Source organism: Saccopteryx leptura, chromosome 4, assembly GCF_036850995.1.
Source record: "Saccopteryx leptura isolate mSacLep1 chromosome 4, mSacLep1_pri_phased_curated, whole genome shotgun sequence".
In the NCBI taxonomy this organism is placed as follows: Eukaryota; Metazoa; Chordata; class Mammalia; order Chiroptera; family Emballonuridae; genus Saccopteryx; species Saccopteryx leptura.
Window position 1 is genome coordinate 71,835,397 of NC_089506.1, and position 22,141 is coordinate 71,857,537.

Genomic DNA, 22,141 nt, shown 5'->3' on the forward strand with positions numbered 1-22,141 from the left:
TTACTGTTTCCCAACATTAGCAAATTTCACACTGTCTTCAGTGTCTTCATACAAGTCCTTAAATCAAATATTAACAAATAGAGCCCAAAGATACAACCATACAGCATTCATTAATATAAACAATTATTGAGAGCTCATTATGTACCAGGGATCATACCAGGTACCAGGGATCATACCAGGCACCAGGGAGAGAAGCCAGTACAAACCAGGGTCCAAGCTCAGAGGGAGACAACAATCAGCATGAAAGGTAAAAATAATGACAGTAAAGTTTTAAACGCTGAATAACAGGGGTAAGCATCAAACACCTAATCCAATCTAGATATTGTGAGGGCACATGGGACAGTCTATTTGGGCCACCAATGGGCCCTTTTCAAAGGGAGTGGTATTTGGGCAGTATTATAAAGGCAAACAAGAGTAAACTGGTTGAAGAATGGGAGAGAGGAGCACGTGGGAGGCAGAAAACATCACAGTAGTTAAAACATAAACTCTGGGTAATCTAAACTGTTTTCATCTCCTTTCCTTTACCTTCATGGCCTTGGGCAAACTGTCCTGAACCTTTCTTAAACGGTATTCTTATCTAAAATGGGAACAACAACAGAAACTACCTCATATGGTTGTTGGCAGAACTAAGTAAAATAATGAATATAAACTAGTTAGCACAATTCCTTGTGCAGAGTAAATGTTGTTCTTTTGTCTTTAGAAATTGAGACAGAGAAACAAAAGACTATCCAAAGAAATGAAAGACATCATGTGTTGGGAAATATCAGCTGAGCCCAAAATTGATGGAGGCAGAAGGGCTACACAGCCTACCAGCGGAGCCCAAAACTGGATGGAGGCAGAGGGCTACACAGCCCACCAGCGGAGCCCAAAACTGGATGGAGGCAGAGGGCTACACAGCCCACCAGCTGAGCCCCAAATTGGATGGAGGCAGAAGGGCTACACAGCCCACCAGCTGAGCCCCAAATTGGATGGAGGCAGAAGGGCTACACAGCCCACAGCTGAGCCCCAAATTGGATGGAGGCAGAAGGGCTACACAGCCCACAGCTGAGCCCCAAATTGGATGGAGGCAGAAGGGCTACACAGCCCACCAGCTGAGCCCCAAATTGGATGGAGGCAGAAGGGCTACACAGCCCACAGCTGAGCCCCAAATTGGATGGAGGCAGAAGGGCTACACAGCTCACCAGCTGAGCCCCAAATTGGATGGAGGCAGAGGGCTACACAGCTCACCAGCTGAGCCCCAAATTGGATGGAGGCAGAAGGGCTACACAGGAGCAGACTTAGACATCTGATTGGTGACTCTTGACCAGCACACTCTGAGCACACTAAGGCCTCCCAGGTTGGGGCATATCGTTACTATGACTGAGTCTGCTTCTCCGGCATCAGCCTCAGACTTAACCCAACCACAGTGGTGGGATTCAGCTGGTTTGCCCGGGTTAGCAGAACCAATACCTAATTTTTTGTTAAGTTTGGTGAACCAGTTGTTAAAAAGGCACTTGTAATCAGGGTTCTAAGGGGGGAGCTTGGGCAGCCGCCCAATGTGGAAATCACAAATGTACATTCCTTACTCCTTTTTAACATTCATCTGAGCAACAGCATATTCTAAACACCCATAGTAATGTTCAGTCTGTCCATAGGTGAAAAAAATTTGACGGAACTATGCTTGTAATATGTATTTATTTCATAAAACTCCTATCTTTGAAGAAATACTATTTACTGCATTTTAATTCCCTCGTGTTTGTTACATCAGTAAACAAAGTTATAGTGGAATACTGAGGAAGTTACTAGTTCCATAGAAGGCAGCTGCAGAACAATTGCTCGTATTAATGACATTTTTAATTACCAAATTGATATTAATGATTAAGATTTCATGGAAAATGTTTTAAAAAAATTCCCAGAACTATGTAATTTCTAAAAATGTTCAAAGAGCTAAAAATATTGTCAGCACAATTGCTGTAAGTTCAGCAGAAGCAGAAGGGGATTTTTCAAAGAAGAACATAGTATGTTCAGAGAAGAGAAGTCGCCTGTTTCTAATATATCAAACACAATGACTATAAGTTATTGTAGTGGAATAATCCATTGCATGACCTTGGATGGGAACACAGCCAACAAGAAAAGAATGTTTTGCCAAGAGAATTGTTTTGTGATTCTAAGGCGAATCACTGAAACAAGTCTATGTGACCGAAAGTGGTTGCTAGACTCTCTTCTCAGTAAAACATTCTCATAAGATTTTACTGTTCCCTTCAAGGCTATTCCTTGAGATAAAAGAAAGGAATGTTGTGGGAACCATAGAAGCAATAGCAGTTAATGCCTTTTGATATTATATTGTTATTAAGCTACCGTGCAGATGTATTTCATGTATCTTCAAGTAAAGGAAATGCTTGATGCTATGCCAATTTCTAAGTAAACAAGCTTTTTGAAATCTTGTGAATAAAAATAGGACACAGCACAAACTTGGTCACATTTGCCTGAGCCAGTGGTGGTTCTTTGCTAGTTCATGAAGATTTGGTCTGCTGATCTCTCTCTCTGCGCCCCCAACTCACAACATTTGGCACCCACCATGGGGACTTAAGAAGAGATTAGGAATGAGCGAAACCGAAAGGGTAAGTTGGACGTGCTGTGTATGCAAAACTTTCGGGAATAACTAGCAAAGTCATGGGGAATTCCCATTTATTATTAGATGACTATGCACAAGTTTTAAAATCCCTTTTAAAGGGATCTGGAGTTCAGATAAAAGACAAAGTTTTGTTACATCTTCTAAATGTTATTCAGAAACTTTGTTATTAGTATACTCCTGAACATTGTAATCAATTGAATTTGAATGTTTGGCAACAAGTAGGGAAATCTTTACGACGCGCTCATCAGCACAGAGATCCGCTTGATGCGGAAATGTAGGCTGCTTATAGTTTTATTCATGCAGCCCTTGGCCCTTTGCAATCAGATGGAGATTCTGTTAAGGACTTGAGTGAGGTTATTTATAATGAGCCTGAAGGACTTGATTCAGCACAGAATGAGCAGAATAATGACTTGGACAATACTGTCTCTGCTTCTGAAGTTACTGATAATGTTAATGAAATTCAGCCGTCCACAGCTTTCATCCCTCTTTCCCAAGAAATGAGGGAGGCCCTATGGATGATGTTGCCTGTCTAGAACATTTATTGAATAAATTACAACTTACACTAAAACAACAGGAGATTGGAAATCAGTATACTGCTTATGCTGTTCAAAAGCAAAATACATGTCAGACTATGGCTCCTCCAATTCAAGATCAAGAATTAATTGGTACTAGCAGGGGAAGGATTTTTCAATTCCCTGAAATTTCTGAAATGCAACAGGCACTTGTGCATCATGATGATTTAGAATCTAATTCTAGTAATTTTTCTGCATCTATTTTTCCAATTATTCGACAGCCTTTTCCTCCTAATGATCCTGGGAGAGAGTATAATGTCCAATTCAGCCAAATTTAATTTACTTTTTTAAAGCTAGTCAAACAATCTGTTGCTACGTATGGACCTCAGTTCCCATATGTTCAAGGCCTTATCTCTTCCTATTGTAATGATCATTTAATGATTCTTTTGGATTGGGATTTGCTAGTATGGTTTTGGAACCGGGACAATATTTACAATTCAAATCTTGATGGAGAGAGGAGGCTCTTTGAATATCTCGCATAAATGCCAGAAATAATCCCCTGGGAGCTACTTTTGAAATGCTCATTGGCATTGGCACTTATGCAGCTGTGAGACAACAAACTGGCTATACTGATGCTGTTATAGCTCAGATTACATCGCTTGTCTTAAAGCCTGGATGCAGATCACTGGAGTTGGAGACAGGAGAAAAGCTTGCAGCTTTACATCAGTTAGTACAAACTCAATTAGAATTAGGACATATAGAAGAATCATGAAGTCCTTAGAATTCTCTAGTCTTTGTAATAATAAAAAAATAAATACTGATTTTCTTTGGTGGTTTAGTTATGATCCTCTGAGCTATCACTTTGTTTCTTTCTTATTCTTTGCCTGGAAACTGAGGCAGGGGACCTGTGTTGGATCTGAATATAGAAAATATCCCAGCAGCTGCCAAGAGAATTTTGTTGGGGAAATTTTGTTTAGTCTCGTCCATCCGTTAGTCCCTCTGTCAGAAAATGCCCTGATTAAAATCAAGCAGGCATTTTTCTAGTCTGACTGTGCTCTGAAATCCCGGGTTTCTCTTTGGTTTGTCCGGTCTGGTTTGTCTGATTCAATTTGTTTAGTTTTTGTTTGACGTTGTTTAAAATGTGATTTTTGCCCTGGCCGGTTGGCTCAGCGGTACAGCGTCGGCCTAGCGTGCGGAGAACCCGAGTTCGATTCCCGGCCAGGGCACACAGGAGAAGTACCCATTTGCTTCTCCACCCCTCCATCGCGCTTTCCTCTCTGTCTCTCTCTTCCCCTCCCGCAGCCAAGGCTCCATTGGAGCAAAGATGGCCCGGGCGCTGGGGATGGCTCCTTGGCCTCTGCCCCAGGTGCTAGAGTGGCTCTGGTCACAACATAGCGACACCCAGGATGGGCAGAGCATTGCCCCATGGTGGGCGTGCCGGGTGGATCCTGGTCGGGCGCATGCGGGAGTCCGTCTGACTATCTCTCCCTGTTTCCAGCTTCAGAAAAATGCAAAAAAAAAAAAAAAAAAAGTGATTTTTAAGGCCTGAATTGTTTACATGCAAAAATTTTAAATGCCAGCTTTTATATCAAAAAGTTTCATCCATATATTTTTTTGCTTTAGAATTAGAAATTATAAGGAGCGCTCATTTAAATTTAAATTGAATGGAATATGGATCCTTATGACTTGCTAATTTGGTTAATACATTGTAAGGTGTATTCAAAGCTTGAAATCAAATAAGAATTCAAGTATTAGGGTTAATTAAAGTTATATATTATACTTGTGTTTCTGTGTTGAAAACTGTCTTGTTTGTGTATAAAAATGTGCTCAAATCTGTAAAACTAAGAAATTAAGTAAAATTAAGTCATTTTAAGAATTTATCTCAAGCTGCTTCAGGCAGTGGCTGCTTGTAAGGCCACATCCTGAAAAAAGAGGCACCGAGGAAAGTGGGAATTTAGTTCCTCTGATGCCCTATAATAGACTTAACAATACAAAAGACTTTTAGATATAGAAGCTAATGCATCTCTTATTACTAAGCAACATTAGTTTTCTTTTTAGCCCACTTAGGCAGTAGTCACTAAGCTGCAAGGCTTAGGGAAAGTCCCTAACAAAGCTCTAAGATTTCTTTTTACAATAGGAAAATAACAAGGGTCATTTGGCCTCTGATAAAGAAAAACATTTATCTTATTTATCTTATAAATAATTAAACAAGCAACTTTTTAAATTATAGTCTAAACTTTCTGACAAGGAGTTTTTTATACTCATTATGACCAAATTTCTGTCAAAGCTCTTAAAGAGTTAAAAACGGCTTGCTCCCAGTATAGAACTAACTGTCTTTATATGCAGGAACTGCTATCCTCCTTCATGGACTCTGAATGTTTTACCTCAAAAAATTTAGAAATGTTAGTTCGAACTGTTCTTTCAAAAGCTAAAGAGTTACAATTTATGACTTAGTAGGAGAATCAGGCTTGTATTCAAGCTAATCGGAATGCTAATGCTAACCCTCTTTAGATGGACAGTTTGCTAATTTACAACAGCAATGTAGGCAAAATATAGGGGTGGACTTGCTCTTATCTCCACAGATATGGGAGACCAGTAGATACCTTCCAGAAGATTGAAGCCTCGGCATAAGTCGGAAATAGAAGATAGATTTGACAATTAAATAAATGTACCCAGGAGGCAAAAAATGTTTTAATTCCCTGGCTGGTTGGCTCAGTGGTAAAGCGTCGGCCTGGCGTGCGGAAGTCCCGGGTTCGATTCCCGGCCAGGGCACACAGGAGAGGCACCCATCTGCTTCTCCACCCCTCCCCCTCTCCTTCCTCTCTGTCTCTCTCTTCCCCTCCCACAGCCAAGGCTCCATTGGAGCAAAAGATGGCCCGGGCGCTGGGGATGGCTCCTTGGCCTCTGCCCCAGGCGCTAGAGTGGCTCTGGTTGCGACAGAGCGACGGCCCGGAGGGGCAGAGCATCGCCCCCTGGTGGGCGTGCCGGGTGGATCCCAGTCAGGCGCATGCGGGAGTCTGTCTGACTGCCTCCCCATTTCCAGCTTCAGAAAAATACAAAAAAAAAATGTTTTAATTAAAACTAAAACTTCAAAAACATCTTTGTTTCTAATAATGCTAGCTGTGATGTCTATAACAATAAGCAGAACTATTGTTACTAAGTTTATATTACTTCCCCAAGCAATGTTGAATAGCCCGACACTGTATCAACATTATGTAAATCAACCTTAAGAAAAATTCGTCAGAAATATCCTCAATTTTTAATAATCCATTATATATCAATTATGAAATATTAATAGCTTGTGAAAATATTGCTGAACTTTCAGTCATTCTTAAAAATGCTTCTGAAACCTTAAATCAGTAGTTTAATTATAGCTGAAGACAAAATTCAAACATCCTGTCCTATTAACACTGTTACTGATTCACAATATGTAGAACACAGAGTTAAACTTATAGAAACTGTTTATAATTCAAATGATAGTTCTAGATTGTACAAATTGTTTCAAGAGTTACAACTTTTATTGTAGGAACGAAATTCTCCTGTCCATATAACTCACATTTGTTCTCATACAGCTTTACCAGGACCTATATCTACTACAAGTAATAAAGTTAATCAATTACTCATTAGATCAATAGAAATAGCTACTAAATTTCATACAGAGACTCATACAAATAGAAAAGGTTTAATGCAAAAATTTTAAATGACCAGGCAAGAAGCTCGGAATATTGTTAGAAACTGTCCTCAGTATAGTATTATAAAAGCTCCTCCATTACCAAGAGGAATGAATCCTAGAGGACAACACAGTAATAACCTGTAGCAAATAAATATTACTCATATTTCTTCTTTTAGAAAACTATCTTAAGGCTTGACCAGGCGGTGGCGCAGTGGATACAGCATCGGACTGGGATGTAGAGGGCCCAGATTCGAGACCCTGAGGTCACCAGCTTGAGCACGGGCTCATCTGGTTTGAGCAAAGCTCACCAGCTTGGACCCAAGGTCACTGGCTTGAGCAGGGAGTTACTCGGTCTGCTGAAGGCCCACGGTCAAGGCACATATGAGAGAGCAATCAATAAACAACTAAGGTGTCACAACGAAAAACTGATGATTGATGCTTCTCATCTCTCTCCATTCCTGTCTGTCCTATCTATCACTCTCTCTGACTCTCCCTATCTCTGTAAAAAAAATTAAAAAAAAAAAACAACTATCTTATATACAGTTTTATTGATATTTATTCTTCCTTTCGATAGGCCACAACTTTGCCTAGTAAAAAGGCTGATTGTATCATTCAACATCTTATTGAAGCTTTTAATGTTATAGGCATTCCTAAAGCAATTAAAACTGACAGTGGTCCTGCCTATACATCTGCTAAATTTCAATAATTCTTAGCATTTTGGAATATTAAACATACTACTAGAATTCCATATAATTCACAAGGACAAGCGATTATTGAATGCAGTAATTGCACTCTAAAAAATATGTTAAACAAAAAGGAGCGAGAAGGAAGATTATCCCCTAGAATTATGTTACACACAGTTTTATTTACTTTAAATTTCTTAAATACAGGAGAAGTTAATTTGACTGCTGCAGAAAGACATTGGACAAAAAATAACAGTTCTAAGATTAATCAACCTGTGCATTATAAAAATGAGTTGAATCAATAGGTACCTAGTGTAGTGCAACATTGGGGAAGAGGGTTTGCTTGTGTCATTGCAGAATCCGGTGAAGTCCTTTGGATTCCTGGATTCCTGCTCGCAGAATTAAACTAACATGAATAAGAATAATAGCTTCTTTCCATATCCTCCCATTGCTGAGATGGAAGAAATGAATTTCAAAAGAACCTTAAAGGTGCTGCTGCTTGGTATTGAAAAGGCTAAAATACTAAGTTGGGGTCAACTTAAAAAGCTGACCTTTAATGGTAAAAAGATGCTACAAGCTACTAGAAAAGAAGAAAATGCTACTAATCTGTTCTTAGCAATAATTGCTTTATTAACAATTCCGGTAAGTAGAGCTGAAAAATTTAGTTATTTAGGCATATGTCCTTAATCCTCCATTAAGTAGAGCTATTCTTTAGGAAAATAATGCCTTTCCTATTTTTGTTAATGACTCTAATTGGCTTCCAGGACCTTTTAGTGATAGAGGTCCCTTAGCACCTTCGGAAGAAGGCATGAAATTAGAAAAATATACAACAGGAGTTGAGGGATTACCTATATGTATAGGACATGAGCCACATTGTTTAAAAATAGAAACTCAAGCTTGACTCTCTATTGTCAAAATAACATTAAAGGAGAAGGAAAAATAAAACGTTTGTACAAGGATACAGATTTAAAAGTAATACATCTGTACATGAAATGTCACAGATTAAAGCCCTCATGGTTCCGCCCGAGTTAAAGGGCAGGGTGCTGATTTAAGGTGGCATAAGAACAATGGTTTAATTACAGCTGGTGATCAAAGTAATCATACTATCATATGGCATAGAGGAGGGATGTCACCTCGAGCTCTTCATATAAAATCTGGCCCTATACAGTATCATTTGTGGAGACTAGCCACAGCACTTCAACATATGTCAGCGTAGAAAGGAAAAATCTGGAGAAATTATCCTTCTAATCATACTATGTTAATCCTTAAGAAAAATGAAACACATTTCATATCTGCTGTGTTAGATTGCCTTATATGTTTATTATAGGTGAAACCGAATAGCTGAAAATTATTCAATAACTTGCAATAAGTGTGCTTTATATACATGTATTAATTCTTCTATTCTTTTTAATGAAAATAGTCAAAGTCTTTACATTTTAAGAACCCAAACAGGAGTCTGGATTCCAGTACAGATGCATCGGATGTGGCAGGGTTCCCCTTCCATGATGCTGTCACAACATCTTATTAAGTCCTTGAAGCGAATCAAGAGACTAGTTGGACCGATTATCGCCATCATTATAGGACGAATAGCTGTAACCACCGCGGCTGCTGTATCTGGAGTTACATTACATCAAAGTATACAGACTGTGGACTTTGTGCAAAAAAGGCATGAAGATTCTGAACAACTGTGGACTTCTCAATAACGTATAGATATTAACATTAATACTAAAGTGAATGATTTAGAACAGACTATGATTATGTTAAGAGATCAAATTGTTAGCCTGCAAAGACAAAGTAAGCTAGTGTGATTAGAATGTAACTACTTTTTGTGTTACCCCTATTCCTTAAAATCGTACTTATTTCCATTAGGAAAATGTTAGAAAGCATTTGCTAAATCATGAAAATATAACTAAAGAAATAATTAAATTACAAAAACATATTCTTGAAGCTTTTCAAAGAAAATTAGACATTCTAACAGGTCAACCTATATTGAAGGAATTAATGGATAATTTATCACAATTAAATCCTATTGAACATATTAAAGGATTTTGGGGATCCACTGTGGGACTTTTTCTAATAGTATTAATTCTATGTTTTCTTTTATATATAGTCTGTCGACGAATCAAAGCAAGAGAAATTAAGGATGAATAACAGAAGGCTGTGTTTTCTGTAGTGCTTCATAACATTCAGCATAAACAAAAAGGGGGAAATGTAGTGGAATAAGCCATTGCATGGCCTTGGATGGGAGCACAGCCAACAAGAAAAGAATGTTTTGCCAAGAGAATTGTTTTGTGATTCAAAGGCAAGTCACTGAAACAAGTCTATGTGACTGAAAGCGGTTGCTAGACTCTCTTCTCAGTAAAACATTCTCATAGGATTTTACTGTTCCCTTCAAGGCTATTCCTTGAGATAAAAGAAAGGAATGTTGTGGGAACCATAGAAGCAATAGCAGTTAATGCCTTTTGATATTGTATTGTTATTAAGCTACCGTGCAGATGTATTCCGTGTATCTTTAAGTGAACGTTATGCTTGATGCTATGCCAATTTCTAAGTAAACAAGCTTTTTGAAATCTTGTGAATAAAAATAGGACACAGTGCAAACTTGGCACCATTTGCCTGAGTGAGTGGTGGTCCTTTGCTAGTTCATGAAGATTTGGTCTGCTGATCTCTCTCTCTGCGCCCCCAACTCACAACAACACGTCATACCTCTAAAGAAAGGAGATCTTACTCCTATAGTGAAAAGATAGTTAAGGATAAATCACACAGCCTACAATGCTCAAATAAAAGCAAAGAAAATTACAAGTGAGGACACCAATCAAGAAGCAGTATGGAGCCTGACCAGGCGGTGGTGCGGTGGATAGAGCATCAATCAGACTGGGACACAGAAGACTGAGGTTCAAAACCCTGAGGCCACCAGATTGAGCTTGTGAGTGGGCTTGCTGGCTTGAGTGTGGGATCATAGACATGACCCCATGGTCGCCGGCTTGAGCACATAGGTCGCTCACTGGCTTGAAGCCCAAGGTCGCTGGCTTGAGGTTAGGGTCACTCGCTCTGCTGTAGCTCCTCAGTCAAGGCAAATATGAGAAAGCAATCAATGAAAAACTAAGGTGCCAAAATGAAGAACTGATACTTCTTTTTTTTTTTTTTGTATTTTTCTGAAGCTGGAAACGGGGAGAGACAGTCAGACAAGACTCCCGCATGCACCTGACCAGGATCCACCTGGCACGCCCACCAGGGGCGATGCTCTGCCCACCAGGGGGCAATGCTCTGCCCCTCCAGGGCGTCACTCTGCCACGACCAGAGCCACTCCAGCGCCTGGGGCAGAGGCCAAGGAGCCATCCCCAGCGCCCGGGCCATCTTTGCTCCAATGGAGCCTTGGCTGCGGGAGGGGAAGAGAGAGACAGAGAGGAAGGAGGGGGTGGGGGTGGAGAAGCAAATGGGCGCTTCTCCTATGTGCCCTGGCCGGGAATCGAACCCGGGTCCCCCGCACGCCAGGCCGACGCTCTACCGCTGAGCCAACCGGCCAGGGCCAGAACTGATACTTCTTATCTCTCTTCCTTCCTGTCTGTCTGTCCCTACCTGTCCCTCTCTCTGTCTCTATCACACACACACAAAGAAGCAGTATGAAAATATCTTAAATAACAGTTTTATTGCTTTTTGTCAGGTATTATTTAATATTTTTTCATTAATATTTTAAAACTCAATCTACTTTTGTGTACCTTTTTTATTCTTATTTAAGTATTAAATGCATGAAATAACAAACTACCTTTTGGTACATCATTTTTTATACTTAAAATAGCCATTAGGGCAGAGAACCAGTTGTTAAATTATTTGAATCTCACCACTGCAGAGCCACCCATACAGACAGCAGGAGCAGGAATGGGGTGGAGGGGACCTGGAACCACTACATCCCACAAAAAAATACAAACATAAACACCAGACTGAACACTCTGCATTGTCTGTTGCTGGGTAAAACATAGAAAATGAATGACACTCTGTGTAGTAAGCTGAAATGGAATACGTAAAGACTACTTTAGACATGCTAAAATATAACTTCATTTTTTTTGGAGGGGGGAGCTGTGGACTGGTGAAAAACAACATTGAAATATAGAAGTATACTTTCTTCAGAGTAAAGGTATCAAGTAGACAGGAAGAGGCAGATCTATAAAAAAACAGATTTGTAGGATAAGTAGACAAATTAATTACCATTTAGTGCAGGGGTCTCAAACTCGCGGCCCGCCGAACAATTTTGTGCGGCCCGCAGACTAATCCACGAAGTTCAAAATATTTTGGATAAAATTAAGTAAGCTCGTGGATTAGTCTGCGGGCCGCACAAAATTGTTCGGCGGGCCGCGAGTTTGAGACCCCTGATTTAGTGCTTCCATTGCTATCTTTGGTATAAATGATTACATATAATTTACTAACTATTAATTGGTAACACAGGCACTGTTAAACACATCACTCAATTTTAATGGTGGGGAAATAAAGTCACAAAATAAGGAGAGAAGTTTCCTGTAGTATTCCCAAGAGAGAAGAAAAGAAGAAATGGAACAGTAAGATATTTGCCTAATGGTGTTACAACTAAGTAAAAATTACAAAAAAGTTAAGAATTTTTATACTTACTACAAGACTGTATTCTTGACATCCCATTTCCAGCTCCGTGCAAGCTTGAGTCAAAGCTCTGACTATTTCGCACGGTGACTGGAGAACTAACATTGCTACTAACAGTGGTTGTACTTGGCATCCGAGCTAGATTAGGCATACTTCTTCGAAGCTTGTCTAGAAGAGAAAAAATTTTAACTGAGTAAAAATATCACAAATTTTATGCCTATAAAAACACTAGTTTTCAAAAGTAAATACAAATATTTTGCTCAACAAGTAAAAATTATCATGTGCATTATGAATTATAACAAGCTAATGGAATTAACCTCATGTAAGGAAAACACACTCAGTATCCCCAAAACGATTTCCCCAAATAGACCATTAAGAGAAATACAAGTTTGGCCCTGGCAGGTTGGCTCAGTGGTAGCGCGTCAGCCAGGCGTGTGGAAGTTCCAGATTTGATTCCAAGCTAGAGCACACAGAAGAAATGCCCATCTGCTTCTCCACCCCTCCCCCTCTCCTTCCTCTCTATCTCTCTCTTCCCTTCCTGCAGCCAAGGCTCCACTGGAGCAAAGCTGGCCCCGGTGCTGAGGATGGCTCCATTGCCGCCGCCTCAGGAGCTAGAATGGCTCCAATTGCAGTGGAGCAACGCCCCAGATGGGCAGAGCATTGCCCCTGGGTGGGCATGCTGGGTGGATCCCAGTCGGGCACATGTGGAAGTCTGTCTGACTGCCTCCCCGCTTCTAACTTTGGAAAAATACAAAAAGAGAGAGAGAGAGATAGATATATGAGTTTTATAAGACAAGGTGTAGGAATTAATCAATTATGTTTGTTCATATACAATAAATAAAATTATATAAATACTAAAGTGAGGTTAAAACAACACTGGATCTTTTGCTAGCATATCAATATTGAAGAAATTATTAAAATTCAAACTTAAGATGTTTTGAGAAATCTGCTGATCATATCAAGATGACTATATAACTTATGACAAGTTTTAATTATCATGAGATGAGTATGCCACCAAACCTTTGGAGGCTTGAACAAGAGAATGCTTCCATTCCTTTCTCCTTGCTAAGTACATCTTCTGCCACTTAGGGGCAGCAGAGAGTCGGGCAGAGATTTCAGTGCCTGAGAACAGGAGCTGCAAGACTGCAACTCCAGTTAGTTTTCCCTTTATTAATACATGTTCCCCAAAAAAACCCACTAAAATACATGTATCAAGTTACGTAAGCTCAGAAAATGAAGGATATATTTAAATACTAAGCCAAAATCCTTTCAAGTACAAAACTGGATTCATTTCTTTGTGTTTCACATATAGCCTTACTTAGATCTGTGGTGTCGCCCTGAGCAGAAAGTCACCTAATCCAGAAATCTGGAGAACCAGTTCCATTCTCACCAGAACACATCTAGGCACCTTCTTAAAACCCTCCAATTATTCTCCGGCACCTTCATCTGAAGTTCACGCTCCTAGGCACAACCCAGAAGAGACGCCTCACGGTATCAGCTCTACAGACCTACTTCTCCAGCCTTATCTCCTGCTGCGTCTCTCAGCCCACTCTCCAACCACGGCGGGTGAGTGAAGTTCCCCAATATCCACATGCCAGTACCTGCGAGCATGCTGGTCCCTCCACCTGGACACACTTCCCCACTTTGAATGAGTGAATGACCAAGGGGACAAGTACTTATTGTGTATATACTACATGCCAGGTGCTCCTGAAGATGTTGGGGAGACCACAGTGCATTAGACAGATATAGTCCCCAACTTGCACTAAGTATATAGTCTAGACCAGTGTTTCTCAATCTATTTTTTCCATTGTTGATCCTAAAGAGAAAAACTAAAATAAATTTAACATTAAGTTTAGTTTCTTCCCCAATAAGAAATTAAATATTAAAAAATAACATTTTGAAAGATGGGGCTGAATGTTGGAGAACCACAATTATCTCATGTTTTTTATATGTCCCAACTCCATTATTTTTATCTTTATTAATATACCCTAAAAAAACTAATCAGGATATCCAAATTTTTAGTCGTTTTTTTCAAGCTAAATCAGAAGACAAATAATATATGTGAATAGTGATCCAAAACATGTTCAAGGACAAAACTAAACATCTTGTCTTTCTGCCTCTCATGCCCGCCGTTCTGCACTGCTTGCACCCATTCCCTGTAGCCCTGGCCAGCCACTTCCGCCTCCTTGGGGTGGTCAGACAGACAATTAAACAAGTACAATACATGTACTTTAGGTATAAGGACGTATAATAAGAAATTGAAAAGAACACTATGATAGAAGACTAGAAAGAGTATCATATCACCTAACTTTTATCAATTTTTTAAGAATTAGCACAACTATCCCTTCCTTAGAAAAGATGTTCCATATACCACCTACCTGAGGTACCTACCTGTTAGTCAAATAAGTTTGTAAATATGATATATATGTTTGCTCACTTATAGTTTGTATTGGGTGTGCGGGACAGGCTGTAAGCAGGCCGGGTCGTTATAGCCTAAGGCTTAGTTTTAAGACTAAGCTTTTCCCCACACCCTTAACTGTTGAATGATGTGGGTGGTGCACTCTTTTTTTTTTTTTTTTTTTTTTTTTCATTTTTCTGAAGCTGGAAACAGGGAGAGACAGTCAGACAGACTCCCTCATGCGCCCGACCGGGATCCACCCGGCATGCCCACCATGGGGCGAAGCTCTGCCCACCAGGGGGCGATGCTCTGCCCATCCTGGGCGTCGCCATGTTGCGACCAGAGCCACTCTAGCGCCTGAGGCAGAGGCCACAGAGCCATCCCCAGCGCCCGGGCCATCTTTGCTCCAATGGAGCCTTGGCTGCGGGAGGGGAAGAGAGAGACAGAGAGGAAAGCGCGGCGGAGGGGTGGAGAAGCAACTGGGCGCTTCTCCTGTGTGCCCTGGCCGGGAATCGAACCCGGGTCCTCCGCACGCTAGGCCGACACTCTACCGCTGAGCCAACCGGCCAGGGCGGGTGGTGCACTCTTATGAGGAATCCCATTATGCCTCAGATAAGTGACTTTCTATCAGAGACTTTCTTGTTTGTATATTGGATTAAAGGTTTTGATTTCTGCACTATAAAGTGGGGCAGACCGGGAGCTTGCTCTCTTGGTTCCTGAGATTAGCATTAGAGGAGAGAGCAGAGAGGAGAGCAGAGAGAGGCCATGAGAAGCAACCAAGATGGCGGAGTGTTGAAGGAGAAGCCAGTTTGTGCAGAGTTTGTGCAGAGAGAAGGAGATGGGGAACAGAGGTGAATAAGTCTGGTGAGCTAGAAAACTTTTTTTTTTTTTTTTTTTTTTTTTTTTTCATTTTTCTGAAGCTGGAAACAGGGAGAGAGACAGTCTGACAGACTCCCGCATGCGCCCGACCGGGATCCACCCGGCACGCCCACCAGGGGCGACGCTCTGCCCACCAGGGGGCGATGCTCTGCCCATCCTGGGGGTCGCCATGTTGCGACCAGAGCCACTCTAGCGCCTGAGGCAGAGGCCACAGAGCCATCCCCAGCGCCCGGGCCATTTTTGCTCCAATGGAGCCTTGGCTGCGGGAGGGAAAGAGAGAGACAGAAAGGAAAACTTTGATTCTAGGAAACTCGTATAAGTCAGTAGCTTTATGAGCATTGAATGAGTGGCTTTTGGAGCCCAGTGTGTGTTTTTACTTGCCCGCCAGGTGCAAGCTAGGATTAAAGGTAATGGCCCACCAGTTCTTGGCTCCATTGTTTCTTTACCATCTGTCCGAATCTAATGCGAATTGCATGGGCCAGGCGGCTGTGAGTGGCCATGGCTACTAGCTTTACACTACCCCTCACATATTTCCTTACTCTCTGTGCATAATTTGAGTAAAAATGCTCAAATACTGCCAATGACTATTATATACTGCTCACAAAAATTAGTGGATATTTTATAGTTTCATATTCATTTTGAGATACCCTCTAATTTTTGTAAGCAGTATATTTCTTGACCATTTTTCTTATTATCTCCTTAATGCTTTTTTAACAACCATACATCTTATATTCCTAAATTCCTATTGATGTTCCTAGCCTCAAGCAGCAAGCATTTAATACATTCAGCAAATATTACACACGTGCTACAGAAGGTATATGGTAGGAGTGAGGAAGTTAAAGATAGAGATCAAGTCTTAGAGCCTACATCTGATCTTTTGAACATCTAACGATTGGCATAAAAAAGTAAAAAAGTGAGCCTTTATCAACAGTACAAGACTAAATTACTTGGACTATATCTATTTAAGCAGCAGGGAGGAGCAGGGAAATAATTACTCTGTTTTTAGAAAATGAATTGAGTTTCTACTTTTCTTTTAATTTCACAACTCTATAAAAGTTTTTGTATATACAGAAGTATAGTAAAGTAGTACCAAAAGCATCTGTATGTTTTCCACCTAGATATATTAGTTTCCATTTTGCCAAATGTAACTTATCTCCATATACTATGTAAATATGTTTACTGTTGTTAAGCAACATATAAACCACAAAACTCAAAACTTTAACCCTAAGTGTCCTCTCCCTCTGTTTTAATATGATGCTGTGACTTTCACTAAGCACATGGAAAACACTATCTTCCTAATAGTATGAGCTTTGATAAATGAGTCACAACATTCTTTAGCTGCCACTGTTTTCTTTTAAATTTGAAATCTGAAGGTACCCAGGTACTTTGAAACCTTAGATACTTCCTAAGAATAAGAAAATTCTATAGAATCACAATATTGTCATGACATGTAAACAAAGTGACACTAGTTTTTAATAATCCATACACAAAATTTTCTAGACATCTCAATAATCTTTTTCCTAATCATTTCCTCCTAAACCACAATCCAATCACGGTTCACACATTCGATTTGGTCCTTATGTCTCTAAATCTATGCTAATCCTGATGTACTCACTTTAAAACCCATCTTTACTCATATTTAATCAGTAAGTCAGTTCCACAACACTTTAAATCTGAAATATCTTAAAAATAAAGGCTTCCAAGTGTAATTATTTAAAACACTACTCCTCTGAGAGCTAAGCTGTGATCTCCAAGCGTGTAAGGGACCATCTGGAAATGAGGTTCCCTTTCCAGTCAAACAATCAGAATATATAGCCACATTTACTTTTGTTACAGGACTGGAGGAGTCTATTTGCCTGCGCATATCAAAGCCCTGTAAGACACAAACAGGAGTTCGCAGCCAAGAAAAGAAGGTTTTATTAAGAAGATGGCACCATGACCAAGTCACAAGTAGCTCACGCTCAAAGACCTGGCACCCAATGGCTTCCACAGGGTGAGTTAGATAGGGAAATCTGTAGTCATGGTTACTAAAGGAGTTAGGGTAGTGGTCTCAACTGATTGATCAGTTGGTGCTGGGCTAGACAGTAGCTGATCACTGCATCTGGTCCTGAGGTCAGCCATGACATTGCTTCATCTGGTTTCACAAGAATGGAGTCAGTGGGGTAGTTCTAGAGCTGAAATACAACTGAGGCCTAGATGTTATTATCTCTATTTGATTGAAACTCTGCCTCTGTGGTCAACAGACCTGAGGCTTTGTTTCTCAGTCTACTGGATGCTGACCAGAACCTCGTTTTGTGGGCTGAATGATTAAGCAAGGGAGGCGGAGATGGATGTGGGTGAGTCAGGGTGCTGGGTTCAAGGAATCAAAAATAACGTTCTCTCTTAACAGTATATCAGCAATTTCTCCTCAAGGACTAAGAAGCAAAAGGAAACTGGAGGAAAAGACCAAGGAAAGGTTTCAAATGTGTTTTCTTCTATAAAAGAAGCAGCAAGACTCACCACTCTGAAATAAAGACTAAAGAATCTTAGGAAATAAAGAAAACACTTAGTTACCACCAAACAGATCTAGCCTTCCAGTCAATAGGGTCCAGGGAGACCCTCAGCCTAACAGTAATTATTATTACCTCATGCCACCAATAACCCCTGCCACACCCTAAAAATTAGTAAAGATTCTGCAAGATTTATTTATTTTTCATATCTGACAAATTACTCCAAATATGCTTCTTTTAATTCTAGGACCCCTGAAAATATTCCAACAGTGTAGGCACTACAGAAGCAATAAATATTAATAATGCATTTCTGATTTATTTTTAATTATTTTATCACTTTTTTTTTTTTTTTTTTTTTTTTTTAGAGAGGAGAGGGAAAGACAGAGAGAGAGAGGAGAGACAGAGAGAGAAGGTGGGGAGGAGCTGGAAAGCATCAACTCCCATATGTGCCTTGACCAAGCAAGCCCAGGGTTTCGAACCGGCGACCTCAGCATTTCTAGGTCGACGCTTTATCCACTGCACCACCACAGGTCAGGCTTTTAATTATTTTAAAATGCATCAATGACTTAACAATTATTTTTTTCTACCTATATTAATTTGGTACCTTAGAAAAAATGTGAGATTCATTTCAAAGTTACCATTCTTATGTAACCATTTTGTTCAAATATTCCATGGTAACAAATGAAAGCTCTGATAGTTGAGTCATATGTTCATAAAAGTTTGAGAAAAAGGCAGTGGCTGGGGGAAAGAGACAGTATTTATTTACTTTCTTCAGCACTTTTATTCCTGGCAATGTAACAGTCATCATTTCATTTTTCCTTTGGTTGGGAGAATATTTACCAGATATTCTCATGAAATTATACCTAAATTTTCTAAGAAAGAGATACTTTGCTCATAATTTATAGCCAAATAAAAATAAATATTAAAAAAATCTACGGTTAGAGCCACGAGAAACTTGTAAAGCTGTGAGTGGTGGGCAGGCCTGGAGCTCAGGCTTACTGGACTTCAGAGCCTGTGCTCTCAACCCCCAGGTGAGTTAGTCAGAAGGTAAAGCAGAAAACGGCTATTGCATTCCACTTTCCCTTGTAGGAAACCAGACCTACATACAGCCAGGAAACTACCAGCGTCGGATACTAAGCTGTGATATGTCTCTGCTTTCCTAAAAGGAATCATCACAGCACAGGTTCAGGGAAATTGTCACCATTTTCATAATGGTGTTTAAAGTAAGTTAAAACCACTTTTCTAAGGTAAGACAATGATCCCATTTGACAACACTAATCAAGATGCAGAGCTAGCTAGCATCTGCTTGACAACTAGGATATGATGTTCTCAGACACTTGACAAAAAAACCTTTAGAGATACAATACTAGCTGCCCTCTCCCCTCAATTGTGAAATAAGGCTATGACTTTCATTCAGCATATGGAATAAACTATCTTTCTGATATTATGAGCTTTTAGAAATTAGTCACTATGACATTCTTTAGCTGCCACTGTTTATTTGTGGGGTTTTTTTTGAGAGCCAGAGAGAGAAAGAGGAACATCAAGCTGCTCCTGTATGTGCCCTGACCAAGGAATCAAACCGGCAACCTCCACACTCCAGAACAATGCTCCCATGAACTGAGCTTTCCAGCCAGGGAATGTTTCTTATAAAATTTAAAGTAAAAAAAAAGAGAAATTATGGCTGAAATTTTCAGTATTTTCAAATTATCTCTCAATTAGCATTAATAATATAAGTACATAGAAAGAAAAGGTAAAAACTAAAAAGATGATCACAAATATAATTTATATTTGGCTTTGCAGTATTATAAAATTACTTGCTTGAGCACTTCTGTCCCCAGCTTTAACAAGTGGTACTATATAGTTAAAAGTGATACCTGTATACATATGGTTTGTTTCTCCATATTACATAGATTCGTGTGTGACTGATCATTAGTACAAAAACATACCAGGCTTAGAATAGTACATGACTGTTCTCCCTACAGTTTGTTGGAAGTCAAAGAGTAGCTCCTGATAATGGAGAAGGAAGACAACGATGAAAAGGGAGACAAAAAAATACACAAGAAGATGACACATATTCCAACCCTCCATGCTGACACCGGGGCAAATAATTTTCTATTAACATGCCAAATATCAGCCTCCATTCTCCTACTGCTACACAGATCTTAATCCTCGATGTCAGGATCAGAGGAAAAGACACTTCCCAACTGCCCCTAAACCTAGATGTGACGTGCTCCATCCTCTTCAAGCACCTTCAATCACTGTGCACTAGAAACAGGCAGTAAGAGGCTGAAGGTTGTGGGGAAGATGAGGAAAGGTAAGTCATGCCTGACCCCCAGGGAGATCTGCCACCTGCACAACCCTGCCCGCCCTACACCTGAACTAGCAGCAACGCAGCGATGCTCCCACACATGACCCATCTGTGCCAGCTATACTGCAGTGGTGTTCTTGAAGCCCGAAGGCTATAAATCTGGGACATGTTATCAGAATTCAGTCAATTACAGATTTAAATTTAGGCCAAAATGATAGTCTTGAGATTAATTACATTGACCTTAAATCCATTTCTTGAGCACATCAAATACCGAACGGCATCCTAACCTACCTCCATTGGTCCTGCTTGGTTGTTGGTCTGGAGTTTGGGCTTGAGGTGAATAACACTGTTGCTGCTGATAATTATTTGAAGGGAAATACTGGGAACTGGGGCTCCTCCTGCACTCCCGAATGCTGGAGAAAGTCTGTGAATGGGGAATTCCTCTTTGGAAAGGTGAACATCTCGGAAGACGAGGTTGAGGTGGTGGCAAATGATCAAATTCTTCCTCATCCTCTAGACTGAATCGATCATATTCTTGATCACTACATGTCCCTTTTTTTCCTGAATTCAACGACACACTGGAACTATGTCTTGACACGGATGCTGAAGTGGAAGCATAATCTTGCCTGAGACCTATAAGACAGTGAGGAATAGTACTGTTACAAGAGGCATTTCAATCTAGCAAAAATTAAACTCAGATATTAGAGGAAACTTTGTGCCAAATGATTCAAATGGAGACTGATGATTTTGTTTTTATCCTAAGAAAACAGATACAATATCTACCAAACAGATGTCTGATATTAGGCTATTCTGTTTTTCAAGGAGATCACCCAGTTGCAGCAGAGACTAATAATAGCACTACTATAATTCATCAGTCAATGTCTATCAGTGTCCCCAAATAATCCCTTCTGAACTCTGGAGAGATACTTAGGAAGGTTACCTAGAAAATACTATTCATCATCATTATAAACCGTTTGCTATGAGTTAGGCAATTAAAGTAGTTATATCTCTGCCCACACAGGAAATCCTTCTGTTCCCTACCACAACTCTCAAAGTCAAATGAAAGTTCAAAACCTGTGACACAAGTATTTTCTAACAAGGTTACCTCTCTTTTGTTCTTTTTGTCACTAATACTCTCTTTTTCAAAGCATACTGATAGTCACATTCTAAGTTTCTAGTTATTCATCTCAATACCACAATTATTAAGTAGTCTATACCTGACTACTTATTTTATGAAAACTTACATTAAAAAAAAGTTACTGTTCGTTTACTGTTAATAAATGACAAAAAAATAATAACTACTTTTGCTCTCAAAAATGTATCTTATTACATTCTACATAAGTATTACCATGTATCTCATTGCAGCCTTGACTAATTCTGAAAACAGGAAATTGTTATTCTTAAATGATACTGGCTATCTCTACTTATGTTGGCCTGAAACTCTAACTCTAAAACCAGCCTCGCCCAGTTCTGTGATCTACATCTTACTGTGCCTTCTTATGCCATTAATATCCTTGACATGTTTACTCCCAGATTATTTACTGTAACTTTGTTGCAGAAGCAGGGATAAACTGTCCTATTTTCAATGATCCTCTCTTCCATAAGTATAAGGTCTACTGGAAAGTTCTGTCCATTTCTCTCACAAGTTTCAACACGTAAGCACATGTTTATTTGGCACATGTGTGCCTCTCTATTTTTATCACTTAATGTATACATACTGACATAGCAAATTAACTAAAACAAAGTTGATTCATGTTAGTCTTATGTAAGCGATAGTGTACCCATGGCTACTGATAAAGTTCATTTACGCCATTGTAATTTTTATGAATTTCAACAAGGAAGAAATGCTACATAAGGATGTAGAAATTTATTGAAAGAGTCTGGTGAAGGAATAATACCAACTATCACTTGTTTTTATCCTTACAAAATTCTTTGAAGGACAAAAAATTCAAAAATGAAGAAGTTATCAAACAA

The 22,141-nt window shown here is 39.8% G+C and overlaps 1 protein-coding gene across 3 annotated transcripts in view; it reads right to left on the bottom strand.

Annotated features, from left to right (window-relative positions):
* SLAIN1 (SLAIN motif family member 1) overlaps nucleotides 1-22,141 on the bottom strand; it is an 83,618-nt gene that overhangs the window by 10,276 nt on the left and 51,201 nt on the right. For 2 of the 3 annotated variants that reach the window (XM_066380717.1, XM_066380716.1), the window contains 2 exons: nucleotides 20,459-20,800; nucleotides 12,106-12,261 (listed from right to left, as the gene is read on the bottom strand). In XM_066380717.1, the coding sequence (XP_066236814.1) occupies nucleotides 12,106-12,261; nucleotides 20,459-20,800 (498 nt within the window). Of the gene's footprint in view, nucleotides 1-11,253; nucleotides 11,645-12,105; nucleotides 12,262-20,458; nucleotides 20,801-22,141 lie in introns of those variants that run through there. The other variant, XM_066380718.1, reaches the window with a different exon arrangement.